The 12,500-nt window shown below is 43.0% G+C and overlaps 3 protein-coding genes across 4 annotated transcripts in view; 1 reads left to right on the forward strand and 2 right to left on the reverse strand.

The window, feature by feature from the left end:
• Window positions 1-2: 2 nt before the first annotated feature.
• On the reverse strand, window positions 3-1,674 carry LOC104819061. The gene is made up of 2 exons (XM_010548940.1): window positions 430-1,674; window positions 3-88 (listed from the first exon to the last, which is right to left on the reverse strand). Exons 1-2 carry the CDS (start codon window positions 1,655-1,657, stop codon window positions 54-56), a joined length of 1,263 nt encoding a protein of 420 aa, XP_010547242.1. The 5' UTR covers window positions 1,658-1,674; the 3' UTR covers window positions 3-53.
• Window positions 1,675-9,911: 8,237 nt separating this feature from the next.
• Window positions 9,912-11,541, reverse strand: LOC104819062. 2 transcript variants are annotated; one of them, XM_010548941.2, is made up of 2 exons: window positions 10,297-11,541; window positions 9,912-9,955 (listed from the first exon to the last, which is right to left on the reverse strand). In XM_010548941.2, the coding sequence occupies exon 1, from the start codon at window positions 11,522-11,524 to the stop codon at window positions 10,700-10,702; it is 825 nt and encodes a 274-aa protein (XP_010547243.1). In that variant the 5' UTR covers window positions 11,525-11,541; the 3' UTR covers window positions 9,912-9,955; window positions 10,297-10,699. Both variants share the same exon structure in this region, with proteins under 2 accessions (XP_010547243.1, XP_010547244.1).
• A 424-nt stretch (window positions 11,542-11,965) lies between these two features.
• The window catches only part of LOC104820127 (non-specific lipid-transfer protein 3), a 1,445-nt gene continuing 910 nt past the window's right edge, over window positions 11,966-12,500 (forward strand). Inside the window, exons 1-2 of the mRNA XM_019203124.1 lie at window positions 11,966-12,150; window positions 12,182-12,357. Of these exons, the coding sequence (XP_019058669.1) occupies window positions 11,967-12,150; window positions 12,182-12,357 (360 nt within the window). The 5' untranslated portion in view covers window position 11,966. The remainder of the gene's footprint in view (window positions 12,151-12,181; window positions 12,358-12,500) is intronic.

The following is a 12,500-nucleotide window of genomic DNA, read 5'->3' on the forward strand; positions in this document are numbered from 1 at the left end:
GGGAAAGAGAAGGCGTGGTGGATGGCCGAAGTATGTATAAGTTCCGAAAAAGCTCACCCCTCCCAATCATCAAGCCCTGCATAGGGTCCTGAATAAGGCAAGCATCATGAGTGAAAAACACAGTATAAGGATGATGACGGGTTAGGGAACTTATACTGAGAAGGTTAAAACGAAAAGACGGTATGTAAAGAACCGAATGTAGCACCAGGAATTTAGAGAGAGTAATAGTGCCGGATTGAAAGACAGACAATAGGGAACCATTTGGGAGAGTGACAGATACAGGAGGGATAGTGCGAATATCAGAGAACAACCTCAAATCACAGCAAACATGAGAACTCGCTCCGGTGTCTATAATCCAGAGGTTAGAGGTATGTATATCAGGGTCAAGGAGAGATAAAAAATGAGGAGAAAAGGAAATGGGAGATTTACCTGGTGTAGGGTTTGTGGTGGATTCAGTAACAGAAACCGAGTCTGAAATTTTGGAGGAAGAACCTAGAAGTTTAAGCTGAGACTGAAAGGTGTCGAACAAGGCTTGGGCCTGGGCCATGGTGCTTAGTGATGCGCCAGACGTCATACTGGGCTTGGACTGAAGGCCTGACTCAGAAACAACCAGATTAACAGGGTTTGACAGGTTGGAGTCCATACCTGACCTAGGTGTCGGCAGGAGAGGCGGCTGAGATGAGCCAAATGATCGAGAAGATGGCGGATACCCATGCAGTTTGTAGCAGCGATGAATTGTATGTCCTTTCAAGCCACAATGTGCACATACGGGACGAGGTTTCCCTTGAGATAGAGGGGTAAATCTGCTCCTGGGAAAACGTGATGCCGAGGCTTGAAAAACGACAGGGTCAGTGGAGGAAGAACGAACCTGACGTTGATGTTCTTCCTGAGACACCAGATTGTAAACCTTGGAAATACTCGGAAGAGGCTCCAGCATGAGAATCTGGCGTCGAGCAGGATGATATGATTCGTTGAGCTTCATCAGAAACTGGACCACCTTACGGCGTTCAACCAGTTCGACGAACTGGGCATTTGCGTGACACGAGCAACCGCCGCAAGAGCAAATCGGGTATGGCTCATAATTTTTCAGCTCTTCCCAAAGAGTGTTCAGCTTCGTATAAAACGTGTTGAGATCTAAAGCTCCCTGTTGGAGGGACTCTATCTTCTGCTCCACATTGAAGATTTTCGAAACGTTCTTCTGTTTGTATTGGGTCTCCAGAGTATGCCAAATAACGTCTGCCTCATCCAGGTAGAGGATCAGACTCCCGATTTCAGAAGAAACAGAGTTAGCAAGCCATGTGCTTACTAAGGCATTACAACGCAACCAAGCTCCATAGTCGGAGTGGGTTTCAGGGGGCTTTGGAATCGTACCAAAAATGAAACCCAGTTTGTTTTTCGTCATCAAAGCCTTGATAACAGAGCGGGACCAAAGATTATAGTTGGATTCACCTTGCAATTTCTCAGAAACAAGGATGAAACTGGAGGAATCCGCAGCATGAAGAAAAAGAGGGTTGGCATACGGATCGAGATTTTGAACAACGGAGGTTTGTAAAAGAGAGGGGGAAGAAGGATCTGGGTTTTGAAGAACAGAGGGTGGGTGATTTGCAGATGGAGTGTCGGAGGTAGAAGAGGTGTGAGAAGGGGTTTGATCAGCCATAGCTTAGAAGAAAAAGAGGCTTGAGAGAGAAGGAGAAAAAAGGAAACGAAGGAAGATAAAAAAAAATTAGGTTTGCTCTGATACCATTTTGGTATTGCTGGAAAAAGAGGAACTTGGAAAAGCGATGGAAAAGCTCTCGAAGAAGAAGAAGTTTTTCCTTGTTGTATATTTCTCTCTCATGTAAAGTGTTTCTTACATCCTGTATATATACAACTCAAATAAAGGAATAAAAATTAATATTTGTACAATGATCCTTCTATACATCTAAAAAGGTGTTGTAGAGTAGCCTGAGGAGTTGCCCTTGCACCAACGGAATTTTCCTGTGCAGAAAACATGTCGATGCACCTAGCCACAACAGAATTGTCAGAATCATCAAGAACCTGTAAAGAGGTTGTCGGGTAAAACTCCCCCGCAAGATGGAGAATACAAGTTTTGTATTCCCATCTTGAAGAGGAGGTACCGGAATTGATCTGAAGCCAATGGCTTGGTAAGGATGTCAGCCACTTGATCATGAGATCGAACATGAAGAACTTTCAGCAAACCTGTGCCAATGTGTTCCCTGATAAAGTGACAGTCAAGTTGAACATGTTTCGTCCTTTCATGCAGAATGGGATTGCTGGCAAGATGGATAGCCGATTGGTTATCACAGTAAATATTATAAGGCTGAGAACAGGGAATGGACAGGTCTTTAAGCAGATTAGCGAGCCAAATAATCTCACAGGATGTCTGAGCTAAGGCACGATATTCCGATTCAGCACTGCTGCGAGAAACTGTAGGTTGTTTCTTCGATTTCCAGGAAATCATGGAGCTTCCGAGAAATATGCAATAGCCAGTGACAGATCGACGGGTATCAGGGCATGATGCCCAATCAGCGTCTGAGTATGCCTTAAGAGTAAGAGAAGAGTCTGCTGAGTACAAAAGGCCCTGAGAGGGAGAAGATTTCAGGTACCTTAAAACTCTGAAGGCAGCATGGAGATGAGTAGAGCAGGGGCGTGACATGTATTGGCTCAGTTTCTGAACTGAAAAACAAATATCCGGTCTCGTGACAGAGAGATAAATAAGCTTTCCAACTAATTGTCGATAGAAGGAAGCATCAGATAATGGTTCACCAGAATCCCGAGCCAATTTATCACGAGTATCCAAAGGAATTAAAACAGGTTTGGCACCCAATAATCCATACTCTTCCAGCAGCTCTAAGGCGTATTTCCGCTGACATAAGTGAATGCCTTTGGATGATCTTGAGATTTCAATTCCCAGAAAATATCTTGGACATCCAAGATCCTTAATCTGAAAAAGAGTTTGAAGTGAAGCCTTTGTAGAAGAAATCATTTCAGCATCATTCCCTGCCAATAAAAGATCATCCACATACACTAACACAACTGTAATTGAGGCACCAACATTCTTTCGAAAAACAGATGTATCAGCAGTAGATTGGTGAAACCCAGCATCAATCAGAGTGCGTGAAAGCTTGATGTTCCACTGTCTAGAGGCTTGTTTAAGCCCATAAATTGACTTCCGAAGACGACAGACCGAAGTAGGAGATACAGTCTCCCCCGTAAGCAAGGAGTATCCAGGGGGAAGAGTCATATAGATCTCTTCCGATAGGTCTCCATTGAGAAAAGCATTAGAGACATCCAACTGAGCAAGAAGCCATTTCTGTGAGGCAGCTAAGGCAAGAACCATTCGAACAGAAGTAAGTTTTGCCACTGGGCTAAAGGTATCCAAATAATCTAATCCTTCAACTTGAGTATACCCCTTTGCTACTAACCGTGCCTTATGGCGCTCAACTGATCCATCAGCATGATACTTGGTTTTGTAAACCCATTTGCAACCCACTGTAGTCTTACCATCAGGAAGAGAACATAATTCCCAGGTCTTGGTACGACACAGTGCCTCAAGCTCACTCTTCATGGCACTTCTCCAAATTTCAGACTTGGAAGCTTGGGTATAAGACTTTGGTTCAAGGGAGGTGAGAATAGATAAGGCAAAAGGTTTGTAAGATGAAGTGAGGTTTGAGTATGTTAAGTATTGTGATAAAGGGTATAAGGTCTGGGATGAATCAGGTGGGGGCTGTCATGTCGGATAAGGTAGCAATGATAATCTGAAAGATAGGCAGGAGGGTTTCTTGTTCGCTGAGATTTGCGAGTGTTCTCATCATATTCAACTATCTGTAAAGTTGGAGGAGTAAAAAAGGAAGATGACTTGGGAGATTTTGAAACTGTGGACTCAGAAGAGGGAGAGGAAAGAGAGGATTCAGTTGAAGGAACTGTAATGGAAGACTCTAAAGGAAAATCAGAAATGGGTGTCTGGGGTGAAACTTCAGGAGGAGAAGGAAGAGAACCTGAAGTAGCTGTTGATGGACCAACAGATGGAGAAGAAGGAGTATCGAAGAAATGATAAGGAGATGGTTGAGGTGGGAAAAACTCCAAAGTATTGGGAGACAGAGGAGATTTTTTGAAGGGAAACTTGTGTTCATGGAATGTAACATTCCTAGACACTGTAATAACATTTGTCTCTAAATTTAGGACTTTGTAACCCTTGATACCTGGGGGGTAACCAATAAAAATGGAAGGAGATGCCCGTGGAGAGAATTTATGACGGTCTTTGATAAGAGTGGAGGCAAAACATAAACAACCAAAGGTTCTCATGTGTTTGTAAGTGGGTTTAGTGTTTGTAAGGATCTCGAATGGTGTCTTATGATTAAGAACCGGACTTGGTAGTCGGTTGATAATGTAAACAGCGGTTTTAACACACTCACCCCAATAAGATAATGGTATATTCGATTGAAAAAGAAGGGCTCGAGAAACATTAAGAATATGTTGGTGTTTCCTTTCCACAACCGAATTTTGTTCCGGTGTGTAAGGACAAGAAAAGTAATGAGTAATGCCCTTTTTGGAGAGTAAAGATTTGAAAGAAAGTTCAGGTGCATTGTCGGATCGAATGCCTTTAACTTTAACATCATATTGTGTTTCGACATGACTTAGAAAATCTGGAAATGCTGTTAAAACATCACTTTTGGAACAGAGGAGATATAACCAAGTTGTGCGAGAACAGTCATCAACAATGGTTAAAAAATAACGATGACCATCAACGGTGGGTGTATGAAAGGGCCCCCAAGTATCAATATGTAATAAGTCAAAAGGTTTTAGAGACAAATGTCGACCAACAGGAAAACAAGATCGTCTTTGCTTAGCTAAAGGACATATACTGCAATCTGTATTAACAGATGTTGAAGGAACAAAAGACAGAGATGAAGAGGTGCTTGATGCTTGCACTTTGTAGCTAGAGGGGTGTCCAAGACGTTGATGCCAGAGATCAACACTAGAGATTGAAAAAGCTGGAAATGAAGGCAGAGCTAAGGCACGATATTCCGATTCAGCACTGCTGCGAGAAACTGTAGGTTGTTTCTTCGATTTCCAGGAAATCATGGAGCTTCCGAGAAATATGCAATAGCCAGTGACAGATCGACGGGTATCAGGGCATGATGCCCAATCAGCGTCTGAGTATGCCTTAAGAGTAAGAGAAGAGTCTGCTGAGTACAAAAGGCCCTGAGAGGGAGAAGATTTCAGGTACCTTAAAACTCTGAAGGCAGCATGGAGATGAGTAGAGCAGGGGCGTGACATGTATTGGCTCAGTTTCTGAACTGAAAAACAAATATCCGGTCTCGTGACAGAGAGATAAATAAGCTTTCCAACTAATTGTCGATAGAAGGAAGCATCAGATAATGGTTCACCAGAATCCCGAGCCAATTTATCACGAGTATCCAAAGGAATTAAAACAGGTTTGGCACCCAATAATCCATACTCTTCCAGCAGCTCTAAGGCGTATTTCCGCTGACATAAGTGAATGCCTTTGGATGATCTTGAGATTTCAATTCCCAGAAAATATCTTGGACATCCAAGATCCTTAATCTGAAAAAGAGTTTGAAGTGAAGCCTTTGTAGAAGAAATCATTTCAGCATCATTCCCTGCCAATAAAAGATCATCCACATACACTAACACAACTGTAATTGAGGCACCAACATTCTTTCGAAAAACAGATGTATCAGCAGTAGATTGGTGAAACCCAGCATCAATCAGAGTGCGTGAAAGCTTGATGTTCCACTGTCTAGAGGCTTGTTTAAGCCCATAAATTGACTTCCGAAGACGACAGACCGAAGTAGGAGATACAGTCTCCCCCGTAAGCAAGGAGTATCCAGGGGGAAGAGTCATATAGATCTCTTCCGATAGGTCTCCATTGAGAAAAGCATTAGAGACATCCAACTGAGCAAGAAGCCATTTCTGTGAGGCAGCTAAGGCAAGAACCATTCGAACAGAAGTAAGTTTTGCCACTGGGCTAAAGGTATCCAAATAATCTAATCCTTCAACTTGAGTATACCCCTTTGCTACTAACCGTGCCTTATGGCGCTCAACTGATCCATCAGCATGATACTTGGTTTTGTAAACCCATTTGCAACCCACTGTAGTCTTACCATCAGGAAGAGAACATAATTCCCAGGTCTTGGTACGACACAGTGCCTCAAGCTCACTCTTCATGGCACTTCTCCAAATTTCAGACTTGGAAGCTTGGGTATAAGACTTTGGTTCAAGGGAGGTGAGAATAGATAAGGCAAAAGGTTTGTAAGATGAAGTGAGGTTTGAGTATGTTAAGTATTGTGATAAAGGGTATAAGGTCTGGGATGAATCAGGTGGGGGCTGTCATGTCGGATAAGGTAGCAATGATAATCTGAAAGATAGGCAGGAGGGTTTCTTGTTCGCTGAGATTTGCGAGTGTTCTCATCATATTCAACTATCTGTAAAGTTGGAGGAGTAAAAAAGGAAGATGACTTGGGAGATTTTGAAACTGTGGACTCAGAAGAGGGAGAGGAAAGAGAGGATTCAGTTGAAGGAACTGTAATGGAAGACTCTAAAGGAAAATCAGAAATGGGTGTCTGGGGTGAAACTTCAGGAGGAGAAGGAAGAGAACCTGAAGTAGCTGTTGATGGACCAACAGATGGAGAAGAAGGAGTATCGAAGAAATGATAAGGAGATGGTTGAGGTGGGAAAAACTCCAAAGTATTGGGAGACAGAGGAGATTTTTTGAAGGGAAACTTGTGTTCATGGAATGTAACATTCCTAGACACTGTAATAACATTTGTCTCTAAATTTAGGACTTTGTAACCCTTGATACCTGGGGGGTAACCAATAAAAATGGAAGGAGATGCCCGTGGAGAGAATTTATGACGGTCTTTGATAAGAGTGGAGGCAAAACATAAACAACCAAAGGTTCTCATGTGTTTGTAAGTGGGTTTAGTGTTTGTAAGGATCTCGAATGGTGTCTTATGATTAAGAACCGGACTTGGTAGTCGGTTGATAATGTAAACAGCGGTTTTAACACACTCACCCCAATAAGATAATGGTATATTCGATTGAAAAAGAAGGGCTCGAGAAACATTAAGAATATGTTGGTGTTTCCTTTCCACAACCGAATTTTGTTCCGGTGTGTAAGGACAAGAAAAGTAATGAGTAATGCCCTTTTTGGAGAGTAAAGATTTGAAAGAAAGTTCAGGTGCATTGTCGGATCGAATGCCTTTAACTTTAACATCATATTGTGTTTCGACATGACTTAGAAAATCTGGAAATGCTGTTAAAACATCACTTTTGGAACAGAGGAGATATAACCAAGTTGTGCGAGAACAGTCATCAACAATGGTTAAAAAATAACGATGACCATCAACGGTGGGTGTATGAAAGGGCCCCCAAGTATCAATATGTAATAAGTCAAAAGGTTTTAGAGACAAATGTCGACCAACAGGAAAACAAGATCGTCTTTGCTTAGCTAAAGGACATATACTGCAATCTGTATTAACAGATGTTGAAGGAACAAAAGACAGAGATGAAGAGGTGCTTGATGCTTGCACTTTGTAGCTAGAGGGGTGTCCAAGACGTTGATGCCAGAGATCAACACTAGAGATTGAAAAAGCTGGAAATGAAGGCAGAGCTAAGGCACGATATTCCGATTCAGCACTGCTGCGAGAAACTGTAGGTTGTTTCTTCGATTTCCAGGAAATCATGGAGCTTCCGAGAAATATGCAATAGCCAGTGACAGATCGACGGGTATCAGGGCATGATGCCCAATCAGCGTCTGAGTATGCCTTAAGAGTAAGAGAAGAGTCTGCTGAGTACAAAAGGCCCTGAGAGGGAGAAGATTTCAGGTACCTTAAAACTCTGAAGGCAGCATGGAGATGAGTAGAGCAGGGGCGTGACATGTATTGGCTCAGTTTCTGAACTGAAAAACAAATATCCGGTCTCGTGACAGAGAGATAAATAAGCTTTCCAACTAATTGTCGATAGAAGGAAGCATCAGATAATGGTTCACCAGAATCCCGAGCCAATTTATCACGAGTATCCAAAGGAATTAAAACAGGTTTGGCACCCAATAATCCATACTCTTCCAGCAGCTCTAAGGCGTATTTCCGCTGACATAAGTGAATGCCTTTGGATGATCTTGAGATTTCAATTCCCAGAAAATATCTTGGACATCCAAGATCCTTAATCTGAAAAAGAGTTTGAAGTGAAGCCTTTGTAGAAGAAATCATTTCAGCATCATTCCCTGCCAATAAAAGATCATCCACATACACTAACACAACTGTAATTGAGGCACCAACATTCTTTCGAAAAACAGATGTATCAGCAGTAGATTGGTGAAACCCAGCATCAATCAGAGTGCGTGAAAGCTTGATGTTCCACTGTCTAGAGGCTTGTTTAAGCCCATAAATTGACTTCCGAAGACGACAGACCGAAGTAGGAGATACAGTCTCCCCCGTAAGCAAGGAGTATCCAGGGGGAAGAGTCATATAGATCTCTTCCGATAGGTCTCCATTGAGAAAAGCATTAGAGACATCCAACTGAGCAAGAAGCCATTTCTGTGAGGCAGCTAAGGCAAGAACCATTCGAACAGAAGTAAGTTTTGCCACTGGGCTAAAGGTATCCAAATAATCTAATCCTTCAACTTGAGTATACCCCTTTGCTACTAACCGTGCCTTATGGCGCTCAACTGATCCATCAGCATGATACTTGGTTTTGTAAACCCATTTGCAACCCACTGTAGTCTTACCATCAGGAAGAGAACATAATTCCCAGGTCTTGGTACGACACAGTGCCTCAAGCTCACTCTTCATGGCACTTCTCCAAATTTCAGACTTGGAAGCTTGGGTATAAGACTTTGGTTCAAGGGAGGTGAGAATAGATAAGGCAAAAGGTTTGTAAGATGAAGTGAGGTTTGAGTATGTTAAGTATTGTGATAAAGGGTATAAGGTCTGGGATGAATCAGGTGGGGGCTGTCATGTCGGATAAGGTAGCAATGATAATCTGAAAGATAGGCAGGAGGGTTTCTTGTTCGCTGAGATTTGCGAGTGTTCTCATCATATTCAACTATCTGTAAAGTTGGAGGAGTAAAAAAGGAAGATGACTTGGGAGATTTTGAAACTGTGGACTCAGAAGAGGGAGAGGAAAGAGAGGATTCAGTTGAAGGAACTGTAATGGAAGACTCTAAAGGAAAATCAGAAATGGGTGTCTGGGGTGAAACTTCAGGAGGAGAAGGAAGAGAACCTGAAGTAGCTGTTGATGGACCAACAGATGGAGAAGAAGGAGTATCGAAGAAATGATAAGGAGATGGTTGAGGTGGGAAAAACTCCAAAGTATTGGGAGACAGAGGAGATTTTTTGAAGGGAAACTTGTGTTCATGGAATGTAACATTCCTAGACACTGTAATAACATTTGTCTCTAAATTTAGGACTTTGTAACCCTTGATACCTGGGGGGTAACCAATAAAAATGGAAGGAGATGCCCGTGGAGAGAATTTATGACGGTCTTTGATAAGAGTGGAGGCAAAACATAAACAACCAAAGGTTCTCATGTGTTTGTAAGTGGGTTTAGTGTTTGTAAGGATCTCGAATGGTGTCTTATGATTAAGAACCGGACTTGGTAGTCGGTTGATAATGTAAACAGCGGTTTTAACACACTCACCCCAATAAGATAATGGTATATTCGATTGAAAAAGAAGGGCTCGACATTACGAATCTGACCAAACGAGAAAAAAAAAATGGAAGATGATAATTTTGATAAACCAAAGTTGAGCAGAACCTGCCAGTTAGATGCTTCAATTTCTTCCACTCGACACCTAGTCAAGTAATAGCCTTTGCCCGAACACTCACTGGTTCCACTTGTGGGTGCATTAGTTAGAATGTAAAAGAGCCCGTTCTGAGTATAAGTTCCGAAAAAGCTCACCCCTCCCAATCATCAAGCCCTGCATAGGGTCCTGAATAAGGCAAGCATCATGAGTGAAAAACACAGTATAAGGATGATGACGGGTTAGGGAACTTATACTGAGAAGGTTAAAACGAAAAGACGGTATGTAAAGAACCGAATGTAGCACCAGGAATTTAGAGAGAGTAATAGTGCCGGATTGAAAGACAGACAATAGGGAACCATTTGGGAGAGTGACAGATACAGGAGGGATAGTGCGAATATCAGAGAACAACCTCAAATCACAGCAAACATGAGAACTCGCTCCGGTGTCTATAATCCAGAGGTTAGAGGTATGTATATCAGGGTCAAGGAGAGATAAAAAATGAGGAGAAAAGGAAATGGGAGATTTACCTGGTGTAGGGTTTGTGGTGGATTCAGTAACAGAAACCGAGTCTGAAATTTTGGAGGAAGAACCTAGAAGTTTAAGCTGAGACTGAAAGGTGTCGAACAAGGCTTGGGCCTGGGCCATGGTGCTTAGTGATGCGCCAGACGTCATACTGGGCTTGGACTGAAGGCCTGACTCAGAAACAACCAGATTAACAGGGTTTGACAGGTTGGAGTCCATACCTGACCTAGGTGTCGGCAGGAGAGGCGGCTGAGATGAGCCAAATGATCGAGAAGATGGCGGATACCCATGCAGTTTGTAGCAGCGATGAATTGTATGTCCTTTCAAGCCACAATGTGCACATACGGGACGAGGTTTCCCTTGAGATAGAGGGGTAAATCTGCTCCTGGGGAAACGTGATGCCGAGGCTTAAAAAACGACAGGGTCAGTGGAGGAAGAACGAACCTGACGTTGATGTTCTTCCTGAGACACCAGATTGTAAACCTTGGAAATACTCGGAAGAGGCTCCAGCATGAGAATCTGGCGTCGAGCAGGATGATATGATTCGTTGAGCTTCATCAGAAACTGGACCACCTTACGGCGTTCAACCAGTTCGACGAACTGGGCATTTGCGTGACACGAGCAACCGCCGCAAGAGCAAATCGGGTATGGCTCATAATTTTTCAGCTCTTCCCAAAGAGTGTTCAGCTTCGTATAAAACGTGTTGAGATCTAAAGCTCCCTGTTGGAGGGACTCTATCTTCTGCTCCACATTGAAGATTTTCGAAACGTTCTTCTGTTTGTATTGGGTCTCCAGAGTATGCCAAATAACGTCTGCCTCATCCAGGTAGAGGATCAGACTCCCGATTTCAGAAGAAACAGAGTTAGCAAGCCATGTGCTTACTAAGGCATTACAACGCAACCAAGCTCCATAGTCGGAGTGGGTTTCAGGGGGCTTTGGAATCGTACCAAAAATGAAACCCAGTTTGTTTTTCGTCATCAAAGCCTTGATAACAGAGCGGGACCAAAGATTATAGTTGGATTCACCTTGCAATTTCTCAGAAACAAGGATGAAACTGGAGGAATCCGCAGCATGAAGAAAAAGAGGGTTGGCATACGGATCGAGATTTTGAACAACGGAGGTTTGTAAAAGAGAGGGGGAAGAAGGATCTGGGTTTTGAAGAACAGAGGGTGGGTGATTTGCAGATGGAGTGTCGGAGGTAGAAGAGGTGTGAGAAGGGGTTTGATCAGCCATAGCTTAGAAGAAAAAGAGGCTTGAGAGAGAAGGAGAAAAAGGAAACGAAGGAAAAAAAAAAAAAAAAAATTAGGTTTGCTCTGATACCATTTTGGTATTGCTGGAAAAAAGAGGAACTTGGAAAAGCGATGGAAAAGCTCTCGAAGAAGAAGAAGTTTTTCCTTGTTGTATATTTCTCTCTCATGTAAAGTGTTTCTTACATCCTGTATATATACAACTCAAATAAAGGAATAAAAATTAATATTTGTACAATGATCCTTCTATACATCTAAAAAGGTGTTGTAGAGTAGCCTGAGGAGTTGCCCTTGCACCAACGGAATTTTCCTGTGCAGAAAACATGTCGATGCACCTAGCCACAACAGAATTGTCAGAATCATCAAGAACCTGTAAAGAGGTTGTCGGGTAAAAATGATCAATATTTCCTCACAAAAAAACATTACAAATGGTCCTGATGAAGCGATTTCGCGTTTCATCCGGGGCGAGTGCGTTTGCGTTTGCGTTTGCGGTCATTTTGGCTGGGACGACGGGGACCAGAGCCCACCCGTGTGGAAGGACGTTCTTCTCGGCGCTGGTTCAGCTAGTGCCGTGTAAGCCGTCGGTCGCACCGTTCAGCACGGTGCCGCCGAGCGAGCCATGCTGTACAATTTTCCTGTGCAGAATGCTGTACGGCCATCAAGACGTTAGGACAACATTGTCTTTGTCTCCTCGCCAACGGTCTTCCCATCTCCGGCGTCGACCGTACTCTTGCCCTTCAACTCCCCGGCAAATGCTCCGCCAACTTCCCTCCCTGTAACCCCCCCCCCTCTCTCTCCCTTTTTTATGTTTTTAGCTGGGTACTTACAGTATATTACGAAATGACCCCGGAAGTTTTAGAACGGTCATATTTACCCCTAATCACATCGATGGACCGACTGTTTCATGTCAAGTCATCTTCTTAGAAATAATACGTTGCACCAACATCCGGGGCCGGACCCGT

Source organism: Tarenaya hassleriana, unplaced genomic scaffold, assembly GCF_000463585.1.
Source record: "Tarenaya hassleriana unplaced genomic scaffold, ASM46358v1 Cleome3, whole genome shotgun sequence".
Taxonomy (NCBI): domain Eukaryota; kingdom Viridiplantae; phylum Streptophyta; class Magnoliopsida; order Brassicales; family Cleomaceae; genus Tarenaya; species Tarenaya hassleriana.